A 23,189-nucleotide genomic window follows, 5' to 3' on the forward strand; every position below is an offset into this window, starting at 1 on the left:
GTTCAGTGGGTGATCTCTGTTCCAGAGAGAGTTATCCACTTTATGGCTGAACATATCCATGAAAGGCGAGAGAGCTCACAACTTTACATGCTGACCTATTTCATTGTAGGCAACTCTAAACATTAGAAAAATTTGTCTAGAATAATTTCCAGACATGAACTAATTCTATTCTCAGAAACAAAGTAAGTTTACTTTCTCTTTCACAGGAAAGTCTTCTAGATATACTGAGACAACTAACTTTCCCAGGTCTTCAGGTCTAGTTTAACATCCCCAGAGTCCCCAAAATATTCTTCATAATAATATTTTCAAGCCCACCCATGGCCCTTGGCATGCTTCTCTACATGGATGAATTCTATTTATAATTTATTTTTAAACTATTATTTTATGCATTCATTTATTACATATTCTAGTTATCAATATTCTTCTTCACATATAATAATGTAATATTTCCATGATATAGATCAGTGATCCTCAAACTTTTGATCTCAGGAATCCTTTACACTTCTTTTTTTCTGATTTTTTTTTTTTATTTACCCTTTACACTTTTAAAATCCATTGAGTATTCCAAAGACCTTTTGTTTAAGAGAGTTAAAACTATTGATATTCACTGTATTAGAAGTTTATATTGAAATTAAAAAGTGCTTATTAATTCATTTAAAAATGTTAATATAATAACATATTTCTACAAAAAATAAATATATTTTCCAAAACAATGTAAATTAGTAAGAACAAGAGCATTGTTTTACATTTTTGCAAATCTTTTTAAGGTCTAGCTTAATGGAAGATAGCTGGGTTCTTGTAACTATTTCAGCATTCAACCTGTTGCAATATCACAGGTAGGTAGCCTCTGGAAAAATCAGGGAGAATGAGAGTAAAAAAAGTATAAATAACATCTTAATATTATTATAAAAATAATTTAGACCCTGTGGATCCCTGAAAGCATCTCTGGGACACCACCCCAGGGATCTCTAAACCATACTTGGGATCCATTTAATTAATGTAGCTTAGGTTCCAGTTAGTTTTTCCAGCATCCATGGCACTCATTTCACTTACCTACTATTCATTTCATTTATGAGCTTACAGTCAGCTAAAATCACCAGCTCTTTCTCAAACAAATTGCAGTCATGTCAAGCTTCACACTTTTTATCTAAATGCAGACCTTTTGCATATATTTCCTCATAGATCCTATTTTGTCGGTTTCAGGTTACTCTTTGGTATTCAACACTGTTAGTGCCCCACCCAGGTCTCCTTAGAGCTGGTGCACCTATCTCTACTCAGCTGTTAGGATTGTTGGTTGGTAACACAGAGCAGCCCTCTTTTCTAAAGAATATCTTGGTTAAAACTGGAACTATCTTGCTTGGGAAGATAGTGTCCACCTTCACTTTGGCCAATGGCTCACTGACAAGCCGATGACTGTCACAGAGTACAAAAGGCCACCTCAAAAACACAAAGTGAGACTAATTCTGGATATTTTTTATGCTTCAGAGTTTCCCAGGGGATAAGACTAAAGTTAGTGTTTAGTTGAAACCACATTCTTCCTTAGCTTTTGTCTCTTATTGTGTCCTGCTTCTGTCACTCCCTTTCTCCTAAGAGCACATCCCTAGTAAATCACTTGAACAGAAATCTCCATCTCAGGCTCAACCTAAGGCATCTTTCATGCAAGCAAGAGTATCGCAATACTGACTCTATCATATATCACATTAACTAACCATTTCAACTGTGTAGCATCTCAAATATGCTACACATTCTATTATAGAGTAGTGCAGTAGTTCTCAAAGTGTGGTCCCTAGAGCAGCAACATCAGCATCACCTGAAAACTTATTAGAATCACAAATTCTCAGGCCCTACTCAACCTACTTAATTAAAAACAAACAAGCAAACAAACAAAAAAAATCATAGAGATGGACCATAATGATCCAATCCATTACTATTGTATATTTCAGTTGGCTCCATTTTTTCCTATTATAAATAACAAAATGAGTATGCTTTCAGGTAGATCTTCATGTACGGTTCGATTAATTTATAAGTATTTGTCTGCAATTTACTCTGATGTAAAAGGACTACATCAAAAAGAAGGTGTATGGATAGATGAATAGAGAGAGGGGCTGATATATAAGGCAAACACAGCAAAATGTTAATGGTAGAGTTTAGGTGATGAGTACATGAATGTTCACTGAAAATCCTTTCAATTTTTTCATATGTTTGAAATTTGTTGAGAAGTGTTGAAAATAAAAAATTCATATTTTATGAAGCTAAATTCCTAGAATTGGAATAGATTGTTCATAGTATGGGCACATCTTTAAACTTTGTGAAGTTAAAACATCAACCAGAAAGTGTCAGTTCCCTCATACTGTCAACACCACTTTATAGTGCTTTTCAAATCTCTGCCAACTTGTTAAGCAAAAGCTGGTAATTCATCTTTTAAATCATCATTTCCATGTGCATTTTTTAAGTTAATATATAATGAATTGAAAAGCTTCCTAACATGCTTGGCTTCAGATTTGATATTGGTTATTCAAACCATGAAACAGTTATCAAGATGCAAGCACCCACCAGGGGCATTTAATTTATTACCAGGCATGATACCCTCTAGAATAACTTGCAAACCAAATTATATTGGCGAGAGTTACTTCTAGGCCAATGTCATACACAGGCAGAGAGGACTAGTGCCAGATTGCCAAATGGATCTGATTTAACAGACCCTGAGAATAAGCTCCCTCTTCACCAAAAAAGTCTCCTCACCCATTTAACCAGGATTCTCAGAATTCTAAGCATTAGTTATTTTTTCCTTTGTGTTGAAGCAATTGGATCCCCACCAATTCTATTTTAGAATTCAAGTATTTTACTTTGGTATGGGCTCTACATAATTATAGTGTATTCATAGGATGGAAGGTAATGGGGCCATTACATTTACTGACATGGATTCTACATTTACTGACACAAGAAGTTGTCCATGACATATATGTTCATTGCAAAACACATATGTGTGTGTGTTTGTGTATGATAGAAATGTGTGGAAGGGTCTTTATTAAAATATTAATAGTGGTTACCACCTGTTTAAGGATGTATGGAAATTTTTTTTACTCTTTTTGTGTATTTATTTTTACAATGAACATACACAATTTTTTTTATTAATAATAACAAATACAACAAGGCTATTTACATTTTGATAAAAGTTAAATGAAAACTATCCCAAAAAACCACTAAGCCATTATCACCTTATTAAAATTTAGTTTAGCAAGATTTTCAAGTCAAGGTTAAAGTCCTCTAAGGAATGAGACCCAGATATAGTATATTTTAAGGGGTATAGAGAAAAAGAGTTAAAAGCAAACTAGGCAAAGAGGTCTGCAGCCAGGTATAAACAGCCAAAAGACAGGTCTGCATTATCCTGGAAGAATTTCACATGAGAGAAATCAACAGGCAATAAAAGGCACCTGTGGCTTTCAGCTTCAGACAACCCAAAAGGGTGAAGGCTCACTATGATGTGTGTAGCCCCAGAGTAGATCTCAACTTTACCACAATTCCTGCTTTCAATATGATAGAAGAAATGATGTTCACTGACAAATGATGTTTCCTTCTCCCCTGACAACAGGCCCAGGATCCAATGGCAGTTAATTTTTTTAGAATATATATTTAACACATTTCAATTTTTAAATTTATACTCCACAAAGACTGAAAAGGAGAATATGACATGTTAAATCACTCACCTCCATGGGAAGACACGTCTGTACATGGGCAGATGTTCCAGGTTGTGATTCCATCGTCCCATTTTTAATTTGAAAATGTGTTTTGCACATGTAGCCATCAGAACAGTCCTGTGTTCCATCACCAAAGAATACATAAGAAAATATCAATTACATTAAGAATTTATCATTCTAAGAACTACAGCATCTCGTAAGTTCTAAACTGAGCAATGAAAAACTAGGTATATTCAATGAAATGAGACAATATGGATGAAGAAACTCATCCAAAAACACTCTACACAGTAGGTACTCAATAAATAGAAGTTTTAATCCTCCGTCTTTCTCATTCCTTAATGATGATCTCCTTCTCTAGACTAAATTCTCCCCTTTTATTTTCCTAAGCAGTCCATTGCACAGAAGTCATAGAACAAAGCTTTAGGTTCAAAGCTTTAGGTTGGCAGCTCTTAAAACACCTATAAACTTACAGAAATACATTGTCACATAATTAATATTGGTTTTCATGACAAATACAGAAAAAGAAATTTTAGGAAGACTTGCAAAGGATTGTGAAACCAGAAGGGACCTTCCATTTCAATTTCTTATCTAAAGCAAGATCTCCATTAAAATGTCCCAAAGAGGTAATTCCTGGAAAGAAATCAGCACTTTACTCCCTAACACAACTTTTGCCTCCATTTTGGTACATGGTACATTGTTCATTGAGAAAGTTTTGTCTTAAATAGCATTGAAGTGTATCCCTTTCATCTTAACTCTCTGGTTCTAGTTCTGCCCTCCAGAATCTAAACTCTTTTTCACAGAGCAATTCTTCAAAGAGCTGAAGACAATTACCACCATTTTCAAATGTTCCTTGAAAGATATGCTATCTAAGCCCTTCACCAGCTACATTTCTCTCCTGTTTCTCATACTTGCTCTTAAACATACAAATGGATGATGTTCACTTAATTGCGGTCAGTCCTATTTTTTTTAGGCAAAACTTGTTCGAATTCAATAAAGTCATGTGTAAAAATGCAATACCTTCTCATGTACAGATATACTCAAGTATTAATGAAAATTATTAATTCACCAAATTGTCACATTAACATTCACATTTTAACAGATTTAAAATAATTATAATTAAGAAAGATGTGGTTACTTAATCTGATATGTTTAAAAAAAAAGAATTCCACAAAAAATTCATAATTCACTTAAATACTTTTACTAACATTCAAAAATCCAGTTTTTTAACTATAAAACAAGAAAGGAAAAATTTCATAGTGTTTGTGAGCAATTTAGTATTGACTATTTTTTACAATTTGTGCCATGCCAACTATGCAAGAGCATTTGATTTTAGGTAACTATATGGGGTTGGATAGTGTCCCCTTCAAATTCATGTCACCCAGAACCTGTGAATTTGACCTCATTTGAAAATAGGATCTGTATAGCTATAATCAAGTTAAGATAAAGTTACTTTGGAATAGGGTAGGGCCTAAATCCAACATGACTGGTATCTATATAAGAGTGAGATTTGGCTACAGAGACACAGGGGAGAAGGCCATGGGAAGACAGAGGCTGAGATTTGAATGGTGCATCTACAACCCAAAGAATAACAAGGATTGTCATCACCCACCGGAAGCTAGAAGAGGCAGGGAAAGATTCTTTTCTAGAACCTTTGGAGGGAGTATGACTGCAGACACCTTGATTTCCGACTTCCAATCTCCAGAACTATGAGAAAATAAATTTCTCTTTTAAGCCACCCTATTTGGGGTACTTTGTTATGGCAGCCTTAGGAAACTAATATAGAAACTATATTTTCTGAGAAATATGGCAGGACCTTTACAATGCCTCCCAGCTGGCTGGGCCGACATCCTGCCAATACCCACACAGGGGCCCTGCTGGTTATCAACCTTAGCTCTGATTGTCTACACCCAACTCATTGTAACTGGTTGATGCTACTGCCACAGGTTGTTAAATATTCTGAATATCATTCCTGCCTGTAAAATAAGCCATCAGGTATCTAACACTCTCATCTTTTACTACTTCAATAGGTTCTGCATTTTGTAGATGAAATTATTGTTCAAATTCCAGTTCTATATGGTCCAACCACAAAGCACACAGCCTTGATAACCTACTACCACTGAAATCTTTGTATTTTGACAACATAAATTAACTTAAATTTTGGCTTAAATGGAGAAAGAGATAGGTAGTTTCCACTGTTGTTTTTTACTTCAAATATCCATTCCCTCTCCTTTTGGAACAGCAGCCACTTTTCCTGTAAGGCATCATTCCCTTCTCCCTTGTCACTGGAGACATGGCCCCTCACCTCAGCTCCAGGAATAGTCATAGGACTCTGATCTGGCCAATCAGGGCACCGGTCTTGCCGGCCATAGAGACTCAGGAGGGCAAATGATCCAGTCAGAGCCAATGAGATGTGATTCAAGACTTGGGGCTGGGGAGAGGGTACCAGGCTGTTCTCTTTTTTACTGGATTTGAACTGGAAAGATAAAGCCCTGCCTGTGCTAGAAGCCACCGTGTAATTAAACGGAGTCTGAGAATGAAGCCATTACAGAGAGAAGCAAGGCCATGAAATGCAGAGAGACCAGATCCTGATTATACTATTTACACCAACCATACTCAAAGCTAGCTCTACCCTTAATTTTCTCAATTACAGGGCCCCAAAAAGTCCCTTCTTTGCTTCATCCAATTTGGATTGGGTTTTCTGTCACTTAAAATCAAAATGATCTTTCTATTAAATGACATACATTGTGTTTATTAGTTTAAAACTAGAAGATGTGGTAGTACATTGTATTATTACTCCTGTTATGATAGATCATCAATAGTTGATTATATAAAAGATTTTCCAAATACAATAAACATAATGGTATGTGTTTATAAGAAAAAGTACTGACAGTCTGCAATTTAAAAATAATCTAGCAAGTCAGGATCGCTCCTGCAGAATTTAGACTGCCATTCCACATAAAAACGTGGAGTCTGAAGACAACCTGGACTTGCACAGGAGGAACGAAAGAGACCCTGCAGTTTACCCAGTTCAGCCATCCCATTTCAGAGATAAGAGGGCAACAGACTGGAGCACTTTTAAAAAGACTGGTTTTAAAGCTAATTAGGGTCAAAGCTGAAAGTGGAAAACAACCCTCTTGACCCCAGTGTTCTACAACACTAAGCAAATTCTGCCACAGAGCTGGATTATGGCAGAAAAATGCTTACTGACTCATTGGGACTGGTGTAAGCCAGCACTCTGCACACTGAGTAACAGGCTCAAGCCACTTAAGTGTGGTCTGGGGCCAAGCTGCCTCAGCATCCCCGGGGAGCTTGTTAGACGTACAGAATCTCAAGATGCACCCCATACCTCTTGAACCAGAATCTGTATTTAACGGGCTCCTGGGTGATTCCCATGCACACTGGAAGCATGGAGGCAGCATGCACGGCAATCCTGGACTCAAAGGGATTGCAAACTGATTGCATTAAACAGTGGTTCCCAGCCCTTGCTGCGCATCAGAAGCACCTGGAGAGTTTCAAAATGCCGTTCCTGGGTTTCAAACTCTTCCCAATAGATGCTAATGCAGCAGGCAGAGTACAGAACCACCACCCTAAAATCACTGAAGTCCCCCTTCTAAACTCTAAGAACAGAGTCAATCCAGTACTCTGCAGCTGCCTCAGAAGAAAAGGCCACAAACAACTCCCAACCTTTAGAAATCCCGTGGTTCGCCTGAGGCTCTCCATATGCTAACTCGCCTCTGAGGATGCTCATCTTGGAACTGTGATTGTGCTGAGACTTTTTAAGTGGCCTTCACTACCACTTCAAACCCTACCCTCTGGCAACTTTCCCAACCTTAACTTAGTCCTATGTAATGGTCATTAATCTCATAACTTAATACTGTCACTATCCCGTGTCCAACTACTTTTCAGCCATCAGGACTCCTTGCTGCCCATCCACCACAGAACAGGTTGCTTCACTCTGTCTCTGTAGAAGAGAAACTAATAGAAAATGTCTAGGTGCTATAATCCAGACACCACTAGTAAACAAGAGAATATCTTCTCACAGTCAAAACTCCTGAAGCTATCTACATAGAATGCCCTTCAACTTACACCAAAATAAAGAATAAAGATGTAAATGAAAAAAAAAAATGCTATAAATGTGCTATATGAAAACATTGGAAAATACAAATATATGCATTACTATTAAAAATATATTTAAAAAGTAAATAAAAATCTCAAAGTCATAATAAAATATTGGTAAATTCTACTGTATGGGAAAAATGCTTAACAATGTAAAGTCAAAGACAAATATCAAAATGTGAAAAAAAAATTTTTAGTTCTCATCATAGAAAAGGACTAATTTTATCAATATATAAATAGCTTTAATTTCCTCAATATATTGATAATTCCAATAAACTAACAAGAAAAAGACAAACAGCCCAATAGGATAATAAGCAAAGAATATAAACAGATAATTCACTAAAGAAGAAGTACATATGGTTATTAATCATATAAAAATAAGTTCAGTGTCACCCATAAGAAAAATTCAAATTAAAATTATGATACTATTTGTTATCGATCAGATTGGCAAAGATCAAAAAAGTATGAAATACCCTGTGTAGACAAAGATGTGGATAAAAAAGGCAGTCACTTTCATACATTTCCAGGGACAGGGTAGTTTAAATTAGTATAACCTCCCTGAAGAGCAAGTTGGCAATAATTATCCAAATTAAAAATGCATATATCTTCCGCTCAGAAATGCTACTTCAAGAAATTTATCTTACAGATATAGCTGAACATAAGGAAATAAAATTCATGCAATGATATGTATTAAAACACTGTTTTAATATCACAATATTGGAAATAACCTAAATGGCTATTACTGAGGACTGGTTATGCTATTCAGCCATAAGGAAAATAAGTTCTATAAGCATTGGCATGGAATAATAATCAAGAGAGGTCATTAAGTTAAAAAACGATATGCAGAACAGTATGTATATATGTATATTATGCTACCATTTGTTTAAATACAAGTGCATATGCTTGTACTTGCACTGAATATATCTGGAAGGACGCCCAAGACACTAATATCGGTGGTGAACTCTGAGGGTTTACATGAGGAAGGTGGAAGAATTAGGAAGGAAACTTACTTTTTGTGTACAAACCCCTTTTGTGCCTAAAAATATAAGTAAATAACACTTCACGTTAAACAAATACTTCGTTGATTGCTCCTTGGACATATGCCTCCAGGCTATCACATTGATGCGAAAGATTCCAATCTTGAAATTCTAGGAAGAAAACGTCCTGAAGGCTTTATAGAACCCCAGAGAGAAAACCAAGTTTTTTAGGGTAATGCTGACCACATACTGGACGGAGATCTAAGGATTTCCTAATGAAACATGAGTCTGCTTTCTTACAAGCTGTCATGGGCTATGCCACCCAGGGAGCTGTTATGCCTGTTGGAATTCAGCTACCCAATAACTCTAGGGCTTCTGTCATTTAATTTGAATACGCTTTTAATCATCTTCTCTAGAAAAAGACTGGTACCTAAAACTGTTGGGTGGTTATCTAAGGGTCTTAGTTCTACTCTGGAATAAAGTGTTGCATGAGACAAGCTCAAGTTAACTGCTCAGAATGATTAGCTTCAGGAAGGGCTCCGCAAGGTGGATGGGGAGGAGTTAAGACATGCAGAGGTTTCTAGGTCACTGCTGGCACTAATTAAAAAGGCCCTTTAGGGTCAGTGGAACCCTGAGGAACAGGCCAAACCTAGGCCACAGATCTCAAGTGGCTGTTCTTTTCCCTTGGTAAAAGCAAACCAAAACTCCCAGTAGCTGCCCAAATCATAAGGGTGAAAAAAGAAAGTAAAAACCTGCTGCTGAAAAAGTGAAGCTTACACTGGACTGGGTAGGTCAGACATTGAACTAAAATCTGCCCATTTTTCAAAACATCAAAGTTAAATAGGTATAGGAAATTGTTAAGGATTTAGTGATCCTCCGGAACACAATTCTGAATATAGTACTATGTCTCCTCATGCCCACCCCCAACATCCACCCAATCTAGCTAACTCCGTTTTCAATTTCTGATACTGTTAATGACTTCCAAATGCACATGTGGACCCTGGCTGGCCAAGGCTGATGTCTCTCAGTAAATATCAAGAATGACCAGGTCCAGTCAAAGTAATTCGTGGGTAACTACTGGCCTTAGACTCACTTAGGTAAAAATTCAAAAGGCCCAAAACTCAAGAAACCAAAAACCCAAAAGTGAAAGTAAGGATATAACATATTTCACCTTTCTCCAATTTTCCCTAGTCTTGTAGGATTTTGGAGTTATTGAACACAACATGGCTATTTCTTAAATAGTCCACAGATACCTGAGAACTTTCTGGGCAAGAGGGTTAGAGATTAACCTCAGAAATAAATTCTAGCTGAGGAAGCTGAGGATGTCCTTCCAGGAAAGAATTAAATCTGAATGTGTTCAATAGAGGCTAATACTGCCTTGTTTCACCATTTGCCCACACATTACCCATAATGATTACTGCTTTTAACATGTGCATGACTACTGAACACATCTGTTCACCAGCTGGGAATTAAACCACACAAAAGCTTTGTGACCATTGGTCCTTGATTGGAGAGTCTCTGGCTCTGTCTAGTTTAAAAGAGCGTTCTTAGCATGTTCACAATATGAAACTAAAAGAGGATTTGTAGGATTTGGCTTGAAATATTCTCTCTACAGCAGCAGTGTGTCAGAGGGTTTTATTGCCTTTTACCACACACACAAAAAATACTTACTTCAGCAGTGAATCTTATTTACATTAGCATACTCATTACATATTTTTACTAAGTTTTAAACTCCTAATCAACCTATAAACAAAGCATAGAGGACTAATTATAGTTACTGAACAGAATCTAAATATTATAAATCTTGATGATATAAAAATAATAATATAATTAATTTAAAAATCAGAAGGAGGAACACGAAGGAATGAGAGATAGTATAAGTACACTAAATTCCTCATCTACTACAGCAGGAATCAACAGTTATTGTTCAAAGATAAGAAATCAAGAAGTAGAAATGTGTTGTTTAACATTACAGGGATAACTGAGAGTAACTAAGGAGTTATTCTTCAACAATAAGGGTTCCATTAAACAAATTTAAATCACCCATACAATAGAATACTATGTAGCTATTAGAAATGACATAGCTCACAAAGAAAGATGTCCATAATGTAATGTTATGTGGAAACCATAAGTTATAGAACAACAATCCCATTTCTGTAAATATATTATAAATGTGCATATATGTATATATTTATATGTGTGTGTGTGTGCGCGCGCGCGCGCGCACGCACACACACACACACACACACACTACAGAATTGAGCCAGAGAGGGGAAAAATTCATCTGTCTTTTTTATATCTATGTATTATTAGAATTTTTACAATGATCACATATTGTTTTCCCTTGTAAGAATTAAATAAAATAAAGTAAAATAAAGATACAACCCATGAAAGAAAAAGTAATACTGTGCCATGAGACTAAGGAAAGTTCATTGAAGTTTTCCTTCTACTTTCTGCAATCAATATTATTCCAAGAACTATAAAATGTTCTTGCATATAATGTTAGTATTTGTTTTTCTTTTCTCTTTTTTAAATAAACCATTTAGTTGATAAACCAAAACAAGGCCAATGCTTCTTTCCTAAGTCACTACCTAATAATAGCACACCTTTATTTTGTTTTCCAACTGGGCATTATTTTATGCCACTTAGGGCCTTCAACTTCCAATTCCATTAGATAAAGACATACTGACAACCCCAGCACTGTGTTCATTTGTACAAGAAGTTGGTTTTCTTACAATAGTCCTGTTCCCTTTCCATGGCAGAACTCTCAGATCTACCAAGTTCCCCTTCTTTTCTCCTTCAACCCCTCCAGACTTCCTACATGAGTACAACACACGGCCCTCCCCCTCCCTGAATACAGGTCAAAGCACAGCAGGAGCTGAGGCTCCAAGGGATAAGGAGCAGAAGAAAATCAGACTTGTCGGGCCCGAAAATAAGGTTACTGGGCCAATTTAGAGACTTTATTTGGGAGGAAGAAAACAAGCATACACAAACACATGGACTTACACAAACTGCTTATTTTACACAAATTTAAAAAAAAATAGTTACAGTTTATATGATGCTAAAGCATCATTTCTTGGAGCAAAAGCATCAAATGGTTCCATTTATCTTATTAACACTTTCAACAAATATCTCTTACAATATACTAAATTTCACTATTAAGCATTTGTGGGATTTCATTCTCTTTTCCTTCTTTTGCTTTTTAATAATGTTTGGTTTTCAGTTTTTCCAACTTGCCCATTTTGAGTTTTCAATTTTCAGTTCATAGATGTGGGACCTTTGTGTGTGCCCTCATATTTTTTATTATATTAAACAATTTGGTTTTGCTTCCCAGAGCATTCCTGCTTATTTGTACCCAAGGGATGGCCAATGGATGCTATAACTGATCTGCGGAAATATGGAGAGCTGGCTATAGTAAAATAAATTTTTTCTCTCATTGTTTCTACTTTCAATTTAAGTTTATAAAGATTTTACCAAATTTTGTTTGCTCTAGTTGAAATGCTCTCAAAGGTTTATCGTTGCTTTTCCAATATCATAGATGAAATAAGAATAAAACATATAAATGACCCAAGTTCTAATGTTCCCCATCTTGATTTCTGGATTTAAAGTTACTCAAAGTTTTATTCCTTTCATAAATAATTTCTTTTTTCTAATATTATTATAAGAGAATTATTCAAGAGAATTAAGAGTATGAAAGTAATTTTATACTTAATAAAGTAAATGGAAAGAAATTTGATAATCTGACAGTAGAAAATTAACAGGGTAACAAGCTGTCACTTTGACATCAAAGCACTGTTCTTGCAAAGCAGTACAAATAATTTATTAATCTTACTAGTTTTTTTGCGAAATGAAGGGTGCCTAAGCTTAAGCAGTTTTACTCAAAGAAGGATCCTGCTATGAGTGTGGGAAGAAGGAAAAAGGAGGGGAGTAAGAAAGGTCTTCCTGGCATGGGTGCCATACACAGTACCACAAAATGGGTGGCTTAAAACGACAGAAATTTACTCTCTCACAGTTCTAGATCTGAAGACTAGAAGTCCAAAACCTGCTTCCCAGAACAACTGAAATAGGACAGAGTTAGTGGCAAGTGCTTCAGAAGCAGTTCCACCCTAAGGACCCTAGGCTAGATTCTCATGATTGTTGCTAGAAACTAAAAGGGTTTGGACCAAAAATGGGAATGGAGGTGTTACAGCTTTTACAAAAGGCTGCACAGTAGTACAGTCACTGCTTTTCAGCTATAGAATTTAGATAATGTGAGATCGAAGACTTTGCTAGAGCATTCAATATCCACTGCTTGTACCAATACCAGAAACAGGGAAAACTCACACTACGGGCACAGAAGAGGGAAAAAGAGGAAGGAGAGAGGGAAGATGTTATACACTTGGCCTTTGTTATGAATATAACAAAAGTTTCCTGACATAGTTCCCAGAATGAGTCATAGTGTCTGCCCTCGTAATCATTTCCATTCCAAGCCTGTGCATGTTTAGGTTCTTATACTGTATGCCCTCTCCTTCTGTATCGACCATCAGAACTCCTGCTTCCTATAGCTTAACATTAGCAAGCCTCAGAAGAGGAAGTCTGTTGTTTCTGCAACAAGGCAAGGGGAGAGTGGAAGCTGGGCTGACACACAATAGCAGAAGGAGCAGAAGCACAGCATCTCACCCACACTTATGCCACAAATCTTAAGGACTCTTTCTTTAATCCCTTGTCTTCAGTTCCATGAGTTAATCGTGTTCTCCCACTGTAATGTTCCCAACCTTAGCACTGGAAACAGACCAGTTGAACTGGTGATAATATATATCTAATAATGTCTTAGCCTAAAATCGCTATTAAATTTACATTTCATATAATGGCCCCCCATTATATGGGACACACTGATACTCACCAAGAATTTTTGCATTTTTCAGTGTTTTCATTTTTTGTCTACTAGCCATGATAGAATAACAGAGACTAGATTTACCCTTCCATCTTAAACAACTAAAAAAACAAACAAAAATACATGAAATTGGGGTTTTCAGATAATGGACAAAAGCAGTAAAGGACAATGATCTCTGAGAGAAGGGAATTAAACAAGGTCTCGACTCACTGCCAGAAAAAGTTCCTGAAAAAGAAAAGATAAAATGGCAGATGATTTCATTGCTTAAATAATCTAAGAAAATCAATAGAAAAAGTAATAAAGTAAGTAAAAATTCCAGAGAGTGACCAGGAAAAAGATCAACAAAAAAAAATCAATAACTTTACAACTGTAGTGATAATCAATTAAAATCATAAAGCTAAAACAAACTGTTCCTAGTATGAAAAAAAATTGTCAAATATCCAGGAAAATAACTATCAGTATGTCAAGAAAACTCTACAACTTTACTGTAGGACATGAAAAAAATCCGTGTTTTTTTATAAAACTTATAAAGTGATTCTAAAATTTATCTGCAAAAGAAAATGCACAGGGGTAGTTAATTAAAAAAAAAAAAGAACAAAGAATGATAGAATTATCAGATACCAAAATCAACTAACGAACACTAGTAATAATTAAGATCTACATTACTGTGACAGAGTAAAAAAATAGATTAGGGATTAGGATACGAGGTCTAGAAATAGACTTACTTATATGTTAGAATTTAATATATTAAAAAGAGAATTTTGGACCATTAGTGGAAGAATAGATGAGTCAATAATGAATATAAAGTCAACTGACTCATCATTAAATAAACTACATTACCACATTCATTACACAATCTCCAAAGTAAATTTCAGGTACATTAAAGCTCTAAAGGTAAAAAATAAAATAATAAAGGTCTAGAGAAAAATACAAGAGAATATTTTCATAATTTGAAGTTAGAAAGGATTTCATGAGCAAAACCAACCCAGAAGCCATAAAGCAAAAGACTGACAGATTTATTAAAAATTAAAAACTCTGTATGACGAATGATATTATTAACAAAGTTAAAAGAGTAGGGACCATCTGGGAAAAAAATATTTTCAATATATATATAGGAAATGAAGGATTAATAGGTATAATACATAAGATACTTCTACAAATCAATACTACAAAGATAAACAATCCTACAGGAAAACAAAGGGTATAATAGGAAATGATGAAGAAATACCAGTGACCAGTAAGCATATGAAAATATGTTCAACATCAGTGTAATGAGAAAAATGCAAATCAAAACAATATATCATTTTTCATCTCTTAGAATGAAAAAAATTTTTAATCAGTAATATCTAATTTTATAGAGAGTATGATAAAATGGGCATACTCATATATTTTTTGATAGCAGTATAAATTGCTACAATATGGAGAGAAATTTTGTCTATGTTCTCATTCATTCATTCATTCAATAAATATTTCAGCACTTATTTCCTGCAATGTGTCACTAGGCCCTAGGGATTCAGCAGTGAACAAAAGAGACAAAAAAGTTCTTGCCCTCATAGAGCCTGCATTCTGGAGAACCAGGGGCAAGGGCAGAGAATAAATAACTAAATACGCAGGTGGTTTCAAGTGCAATAAAAATAAATAAACTAGAATAAGGAGACTGACAGTGGGAGGGTTAGGAAGATGCTATTTTACATAGAGTGTGCAGGTAGGACGTCACTGACAACGTGAGCAAAGATCTAAAGAAAGCAAGAGAACAAGTCAGGAAGCCAGCTATGGAAGAACACACTAGACACTTGGAATGGGAACTGCCAAGGCCCCATAGTGGGAACAGCAGAGATATTAGAATGGCTGGCGCTGAGTGAAGGAGCTGGGACATGGTATTAAGATAAGATTAGAGAGGAAAGGGGTCAGAAACCATAGGTCTGGAAGTTATGGTCAAAGTTATGGATTTTTACTCTGATTAAAACGAGAAGTCATTGGAGGGCTCTGAGCCACAGAGTTATATGACCAAATTCACACTGTTAAAAATTCACTCTAGCTGCTGTTTAGAGACCAGATTCTAAATAAGCACTAATTAGAAGGCTGCCACAATGAGCTGAGGAGAGACATGAGGGCAGCCTGAACTAAAGTGGGATAGTGGTGGTGGCGAGGTGTGGCTGATTATGAATATATTTTTAAGATAGTTAATAGGATCTCCTATGGATTAAACATGGGATACAAGAGAAAGAAAGAAGTCAAGGGGAACTCCAGGTTCTTGATTGAGACACTAATATTTACTGAGATAATATTTACTGAGATAGAAAAGTATATGGCAGAGAAAGGTTGTGGGGAGGAAGGGAAAGGTTAAGTAAAAATGCATTAAATATGCGTCCCAGACATTCAAATGGAAGGTCAATTAGGTTCCTAGATATAAAATTCTGCAGTTCAGGGATATATGATAGGTGCTAAAAATATAAATTCAAGAGTCATCAATCAAATATAGTATTTACAGCCAAGGAGCTGGATAGGATCTCCTAGAGTATAAGTCTAATTAGTGAAGAAAAGAAGTCCAAAGATTGAGGCCTGGGGCATTCCAGTGTTGGGCTATTGGGAGAGGAGGAGGAACCAGTAGAGCAAGCAAAGAAGGAGAAATCACCGAGCAGAAGGAAACCAAAAAGTCAGTGTCCCCATGCCAAAAGCAAAGAGTATCTCAAGAAAGTAATGATAAAATGCCAATTTTACAGTATCTGTCAAAATGGAAGGTGACCATACTCTCTCATTCAGCAATTACGCTTTGAACCATCCTACAGAACTATTCTACCTATTCTACAGAAATATATATGTAGACATAAAAACGGTAATGCATGGATAATTATTAAAGTATAATTTCAACAGCAAATTAAATGCCCATCAATATGGGAATACTAAAATTATGGTTCATCTGAAAGAGGGAATATTATGTTTAAAAAACTACTTGAATAATTGATTCCCGATATAGAAAACACATATGTACATGCTACCTGCAGAGCAGGCAGGATCGCATGAGAAAAAGCATGAGCTTGCAATCAGACTTCCTGAGAAATGAATTTAGACAAGTTTCTTCTCTTGGTCTTCCTTTCCCCTTCTATAAAAGCCCTCAAATGGAATTTCTTAGGATTAAATGAATTAACATGCAAAAAAGATCAGTTTCTGGCATAAAGCAATCAGTCAATGAGTGTTAGATATTAATAATGCTTTAATAGTGTACATTATAATATGTAATAACCACACATATAAGCGCATAACAAAAATTTCTGAAGTTTAGTCCCCAACACTTTTTTTTCGGAGAAGTTGGGACTGAGAGCTGGCAGAGGAGGTTAAGAGGCACCTAAAAGGGACTTAAACATTTACCACATACGTATCTATATTAGTTGAATTTTTTAGTAACATACTAATGCAAATTTTACAAATGTATACGTGCATTTCTTGCAAAATTTTAAAGCTTTTTTAACTGAGAAAGGAAAAAGAAGAGTAAGTATGGGTCTCAATGGCTATTTCTGGCAAGTTCTATTTAATGATCTATGGTTCAGTTGATACCGAAACGATAAATCAAAGAATTGGGATAATGTGAAGCAGGTAATATAATGTTTTCTAGCCATTTCCAAGAAATATACACAGACATGTGGCAATAAAAATAGAAATGACAGAAAAGAAGAGCCTGAATAAAATGAAATAAAAGGGAGAGAATGAAATTGAGCACAAATTCATAGACTTTGAGTCTAACCGATTATTCGGGCAAATCAAAAACCCTATCTAGCACACCTGAGAGCAGCAGTCACCCAGCATCTCCTGATACATTTCCAGTGACAAAGATAGCATGTATTATTAGTCACTTACACCTTATATTAACCAAATACAGTCTACTTGTCTCAGCTGAAGCAACACAGAACTAAGTCTCTTTCTTCACCAAGACTTACTTTTGGCTACATATTCAGGCCCTACTACCTTGTCTGGGTGGGCCCAGCTCCACCTAGTGTGGCCCAGAGGGCATTCCAAGAAGCAGGCTGCTACGATGCTCCAAATCTAAAGCAAATACAGCTAAAATTCTTTCCATACGGGGATGCCAACAGGTAGAATGTTTAAGACAATGGAGTTGTACAACTGCACGGCTTCTGACTTCAACTAAATTCTGCTTGAAAAAACAACAGGTATTTGCAGAAGGCAAATGCTACAGTGTGCTCTATGCAGACTCATCTTAACCCGTTTATGTATAATTCCAAGTCTTTTTTTTATCACCTCTTTCTTTGTCTTCAGTACAAACCCTTCACCAGCCCCATTCCAAACCTTCCCAAGGTGGAGCTCACTACTCCATGTATGGCTCTGCCTCTAATTACTATTTACTTCATTTGCATGTGTGTTTTTTTTCTCACTATAATGTCATTAGCATTCAAGGGAGCCTGGTTGCCAGGGCAACCAGGAGTGGTGAATGCAAGGCACAGCCTTTAATGAAAACTTAACCCTACTTCATTTAATTCCCACTGTGTTTTTTGGCTCATATCACTTTTGTGGTCACAAGAATGGAAATATCCTGTAGTTACCTCTTCTTATGTGGTGCTGCTCCAAGGTCTTGGGAATCTAAGTATGTTCCCATGAACACTAACAACACTTTATATTTCTCATAACTAACCTTGATAACTTCCTCTGATAACAATAAATTCTCCTTCTGATCAACACTGCTCACTCAGCACAGTCCTTTGACTATCTAAAATAGTCTATTTTTCTCCAGATTAAATATTCTCAGGTTTTTCAAATTTGATATGATTTCTGCAGTCCTTACTGACCTAACTGCCTGCCCCTGAAAACATTCTAAATAATTTGGTTGAGATCAAACTCACTGCTTTTATACATCATGCCTATCTAGTAACCTTCTCAAAAGGAAATAAGAGATTACTTTGACAGGATCTATTTTCAGCCAACCTAAAAGAAAGGTAGGCTTATCAAAGCTGGGTATAATAATAACAATGATTTGTCAGATGATCAAATTGAGATTTAATTAAAATATTTTTAAAAGCCTTGATCACACAACAGGCAAAATGAGATTATACTCAGTGTGAATAAAAATAAAATCCTAAAATTAGGCTCAAAAATCCAATTACACAAATACAAGAGCTTTTGCTTAATGGGAATGAAAAGTTTTAAGCCACAAGAGCTATAGATGCCTTCAAGTTCAATAGGAGCCAAAATGTGGCAGGCTGCCATACAGGGATTTCTTAGAACTCAGTTTGTAATTGTTATACTTCAGGATAAGGTAAGGCGAGCAAAGTCAACAGTACTACAGAACTGTTTTAAGAAATCAAATCTTGTATGGACCAGCAACAAATGACTTCAAAAATCTTATTTTCTGGTATTGTTGTCTTTTATGAAATGAGGAAACAGAAAATCATTGGGGCCAACCACTAAAGTAAGGCAACCTGAGGAGTTACAGTCCAATAGGAAATGAGCCATCACTTCCAATGTAGGAGACTTGGAGAAGACCAGTGAGAATGCTACTGGACAAGTAAAACCCACTATGATGATGAAAATGTTCTTTGTGCTATCCCAAACAGCAGACAGTAGCTACTTGAAATGTGGCTAGTACAACTAGGGAACCAAATTTTTTATTTTATTTAATTTTACTTAATTTAAATTTCAATTTGAATAAGCCACATGTGGCTAGTGGCCACCAGATTCTAAAGCACAGCTACATAAATGATTTGCTGCAGCAGGGTAAATGTTCTGATAATATTCTAAGATGAGACTATATTCTTCAGCTTTCCCCCAAACAGGCAACTGAAGTGGGGCCTAGCAACATCAGAGTCATAATCCAAGAGGAGGCATCATCCATTACAGGCCACATCTTCCACAGAAGAAGGCCCATGCCATAGAAACAGTCTGCCCTGGGACTGCGGGAGGGAGTGTAGAAGAAGATGGCTAGTTAGTATTACTTCAATCTTGAAAGCAGTATGGCACAGAGTCAAGTACACAGGCTGCCTGAGTTCATATCTCAGCTCTGCCATGAATTATAACTATGACCTCAGTTACCTCATCTGTAAAGTGGGGATAATTATGACTACAATTACCAACCACTGTGAGGATAAACTGAGTTAATACAAAATATTTAGAATAGAGCCTGACACAAAATAATTGCTAATGAGTGTTTTTCCAAAAAAAAAAAAAAAAAAGTTTCTTCTTCAAGAGTTAACATATGTTGACCAATCCCCACAAGTGAGCTAGAGAAGGCTAGGACAACTTATTTTCCCTCCCAGGACTTTGTCCCTCTACATAATTCAGAGGCCACCTGAACAGATATTTGGCTTAATCCAGCTCAGTCCGGTTCATCACCTTCCTGCCACCTACCCACTACGGCTGGTCTTTATCCCCCGTATCGGTAAGACATTGACACAGTGGATTCTGCCCCATCACAGCATGGCCAGTGGTAAATATATTTCCTGAAACTTGACCACCCACCCTCCCTCGCTAGTCGTTGTGTTTTACTCCATTCTTTGAAATTGCTTAGTTACTGAATTTGGGACCTGTCACAGTTAACATTCTTGCCTCAGCCTTCTATATTATTATATGATTTAGTCCACTGCTTCTTAACCCTTTCATAACATGACCCACATAAAAATTCATATTTGAACAGCATAAGGAATAAAGTGGAGGGGATTTGGTGGTGTTTGTATGAAACTTTGTGGAAAAAAGTATCTCGAATACATTCCTTTATATTATATAATCATTTTAGTCAATTCCCATTCCTCCCCCCGGCCCCAGGGTAATCTTTCTATCTCTATAGAGAACAGAATTTACCACTTTTCTCCAAATGATGGAAACTCTTCTCATCACAAATAAGAATATGGATAATTCAAATTTAAATTATACTTCAAAAGTGTCATCATTCAGTAAATCAAATATTCTTTTACTTTCATTGACAAATGTAATGTGAAAATTTGTGAATACAACTGAAATCATACACTACAAATCAAAGATACAGCTTTTCCTTAAGTATACAAGATGTTGCTCTATTTGTCTTAATTATCATTCTTTACTATTCAAACTGTGACACAGACTAAACACAGTGTATCTTTTTTAATTCCACATTTCTGAGGCCCAATTTTTGCCTTGAATCAATAAATTTTATCAGTACATGTAAATTATCATGAGGTTGTGGCAATTTCCTATTAGGTTCATTCGCTTAGTTAATTATGCTTTATTTTCAAGCCAATAATTCATTACCTTTTAATAAATCTTCAAAGAAATAATTGTTTACCCAAAAGGTTCTAATTTTCCTTGTAGATCACAAACTTTTGACTAAACTCTCTTTAGACATCTATGGCCCATCAGTAGAAAACAGTGGAAAGTTGTACTCTAATCCCATTCCTATACAGTGAACGCAGCAGCTTCAGTTATATTAGATTCTCCATTTAGATACATCAGACTATGTGAAACTCATATACAGGCAAACTTTTACATAACAGAGTTTCTCTGTGAATAAAACATCGTATTATTTGAATCTCGTTGTTTTCACAACTCTTGATGTGCAGCCATTACACCTTCTCATCAATGCAGTCACTCCATCAGCATACAAATTCAAGCATGTTTCCATAGTAACTTATTTGTTTCAAAGTATGAATTTACCACCTTCAGCACTTCATCCCTAGTAATTTATTTTGGGACTTCTTTACAGGGAACTGGTATTCTTCCCAGCATTTCTCTTTAGGAATTCTAACTGTGCTGAAATTCAGCAGTTTCTAATGTGGGTAGATTCATCAATCTGAAATAAAAACTGTTTGATTTAATAATTATCTGGATTAATACTGCCTTTATGTCATCTGACAATCTGATATATCATCAATACAGCTACAGGTAGTATTTGAGAATGCCATCTTTTCCCTATGATTTACTTTACTGGGCTCATTTCCTAGACTAGCTAGTAAAATGAGAGCTTTCAACTTTGTGTGCAGCAGTTTGGCTTCAGCTTTTAATGCTATGACCTTGTAAATTGTCTCTTTAGCTTAATCTAAAGAGACTGAAAAAACTCATTGTTGGAACCAATCTCAAAAAGAGCTTTGGTTTATTTCTGCTGCTTTTGCGAAACTTGAAAACACTCCAGTCTCCTCCTGAACAGGACGAGTTTTTGTGGTGAGGTGCCAGTGCAGTTTGCTTGGTACCTTGTCCTCATCAGATAACTCTTCCAGCCAGTAAGACTGATTTAGGCTGAGAGGAAAAAAGTCACTGAGCACATACATCTAAGTTTGAGATGATCCTCATTTCATTACCTAACTAGTGACTTCAAGGTTTTTTTTGATACTGTGTTTGTCTGAAACTGATGGCTTTCCAGCTTTAATAAAAAGTTATCCAATAAGATCAAAAAGTAAGTACAATACCTGTAAAAGTTCAATCTTTTAAAAATAATTAATGGGGCCTGTAGGCTTTTAAAATATTTAAAATCTATTTACAGGAGTGGGGACTCTTCTGTGTTCATTAAAATGTTTTAAAAACAAATTTCAAGGAAAATTCAAACAATCATTGATGTTTGCTTACTCCAAAAATTAAAACTTTAAAATGTTAATACATATATAATGCATACACTGGTGTGTGATTAAAAATATTTTGGCAAATTCATTTTCTGAAGCTAGAAAGCCTTTTAATAAATCAATTTCATCAAATTTTATTTGATTATTACTTGATTTTTTAAAATAAATATTTTTTAATTTCCAAAAACAAATAATAATTCATTCTAAAATACTATCAAGAATGTGACTTTGACTAATTAACACGAAAGCAAAATCTAAGTTAAGTAAGTATATAAATCAAGAAGTAACAAAATCAATGTTTTATTTAGCAACACTTAATCAGAAAATGGTAAAAATAATAAAAATAATCAAACATAAGTTCCATGTCAGGGAAATGGGAAAATGATGATGATGAGAATAGCAAGTGAAACTGAAATTACAATACAAATATTTTACATGCATTAAAAGATAGAAATTTAAAAGCTTGGAAGTAACACAAATATCAACAGAAGAATAGACAAGTAAAATATGTCTCATACACACACACACACACACACACACACGAACATTATTCAGTCTTAAAAAGGAAATTCCGACACGTGCTACAATATGGATAAACTTTGAAGACATTATGCTAAGTGAAATATATCAGTTATAAAGGGACAAATATTATATAATTCCACTTACACGAGGACTTACGTGAGGTACCTAGAGTAGTTCATAGAAACAGAAAGTAGAATGGCGGTTGACTGAGGCTGGCGGGGAAGGGGAGGTGTTTCATAGTTACAGCATTTGACTTTACTAAGATGAAAGAGTCCTGGAGAAAGATGGTGGTGATGGCTGCATAATGATATGAAGGTACTTAATCCTACTAAACTGTGCTACTGTACTGAACTGTTGAAAAACGGTTTAATATGGTAAATTTAATGTCACATATTTTCTTACCATAATTTAAAATTATTTTAAATTTAAATGATTAAAATGGTACATTTATGTTATATATATATTTTACACA

General features: G+C 35.5%; 1 protein-coding gene across 6 annotated transcripts in view; it reads right to left on the reverse strand.

The window, feature by feature from the left end:
* ATG10 (autophagy related 10) overlaps positions 1 to 23,189 on the reverse strand; it is a 198,814-nt gene that overhangs the window by 144,969 nt on the left and 30,656 nt on the right. For all 6 annotated transcript variants that reach the window (XM_036225504.1, XM_016123301.2, XM_016123317.2 and 3 more), the window contains exon 3: positions 3,708 to 3,815. In XM_036225504.1, the coding sequence (XP_036081397.1) occupies positions 3,708 to 3,815 (108 nt within the window). The remainder of the gene's footprint in view (positions 1 to 3,707; positions 3,816 to 23,189) is intronic.

Source organism: Rousettus aegyptiacus, unplaced genomic scaffold (genome assembly GCF_014176215.1).
Source record: "Rousettus aegyptiacus isolate mRouAeg1 unplaced genomic scaffold, mRouAeg1.p scaffold_m13_p_8, whole genome shotgun sequence".
Taxonomy (NCBI): Eukaryota; Metazoa; Chordata; class Mammalia; order Chiroptera; family Pteropodidae; genus Rousettus; species Rousettus aegyptiacus.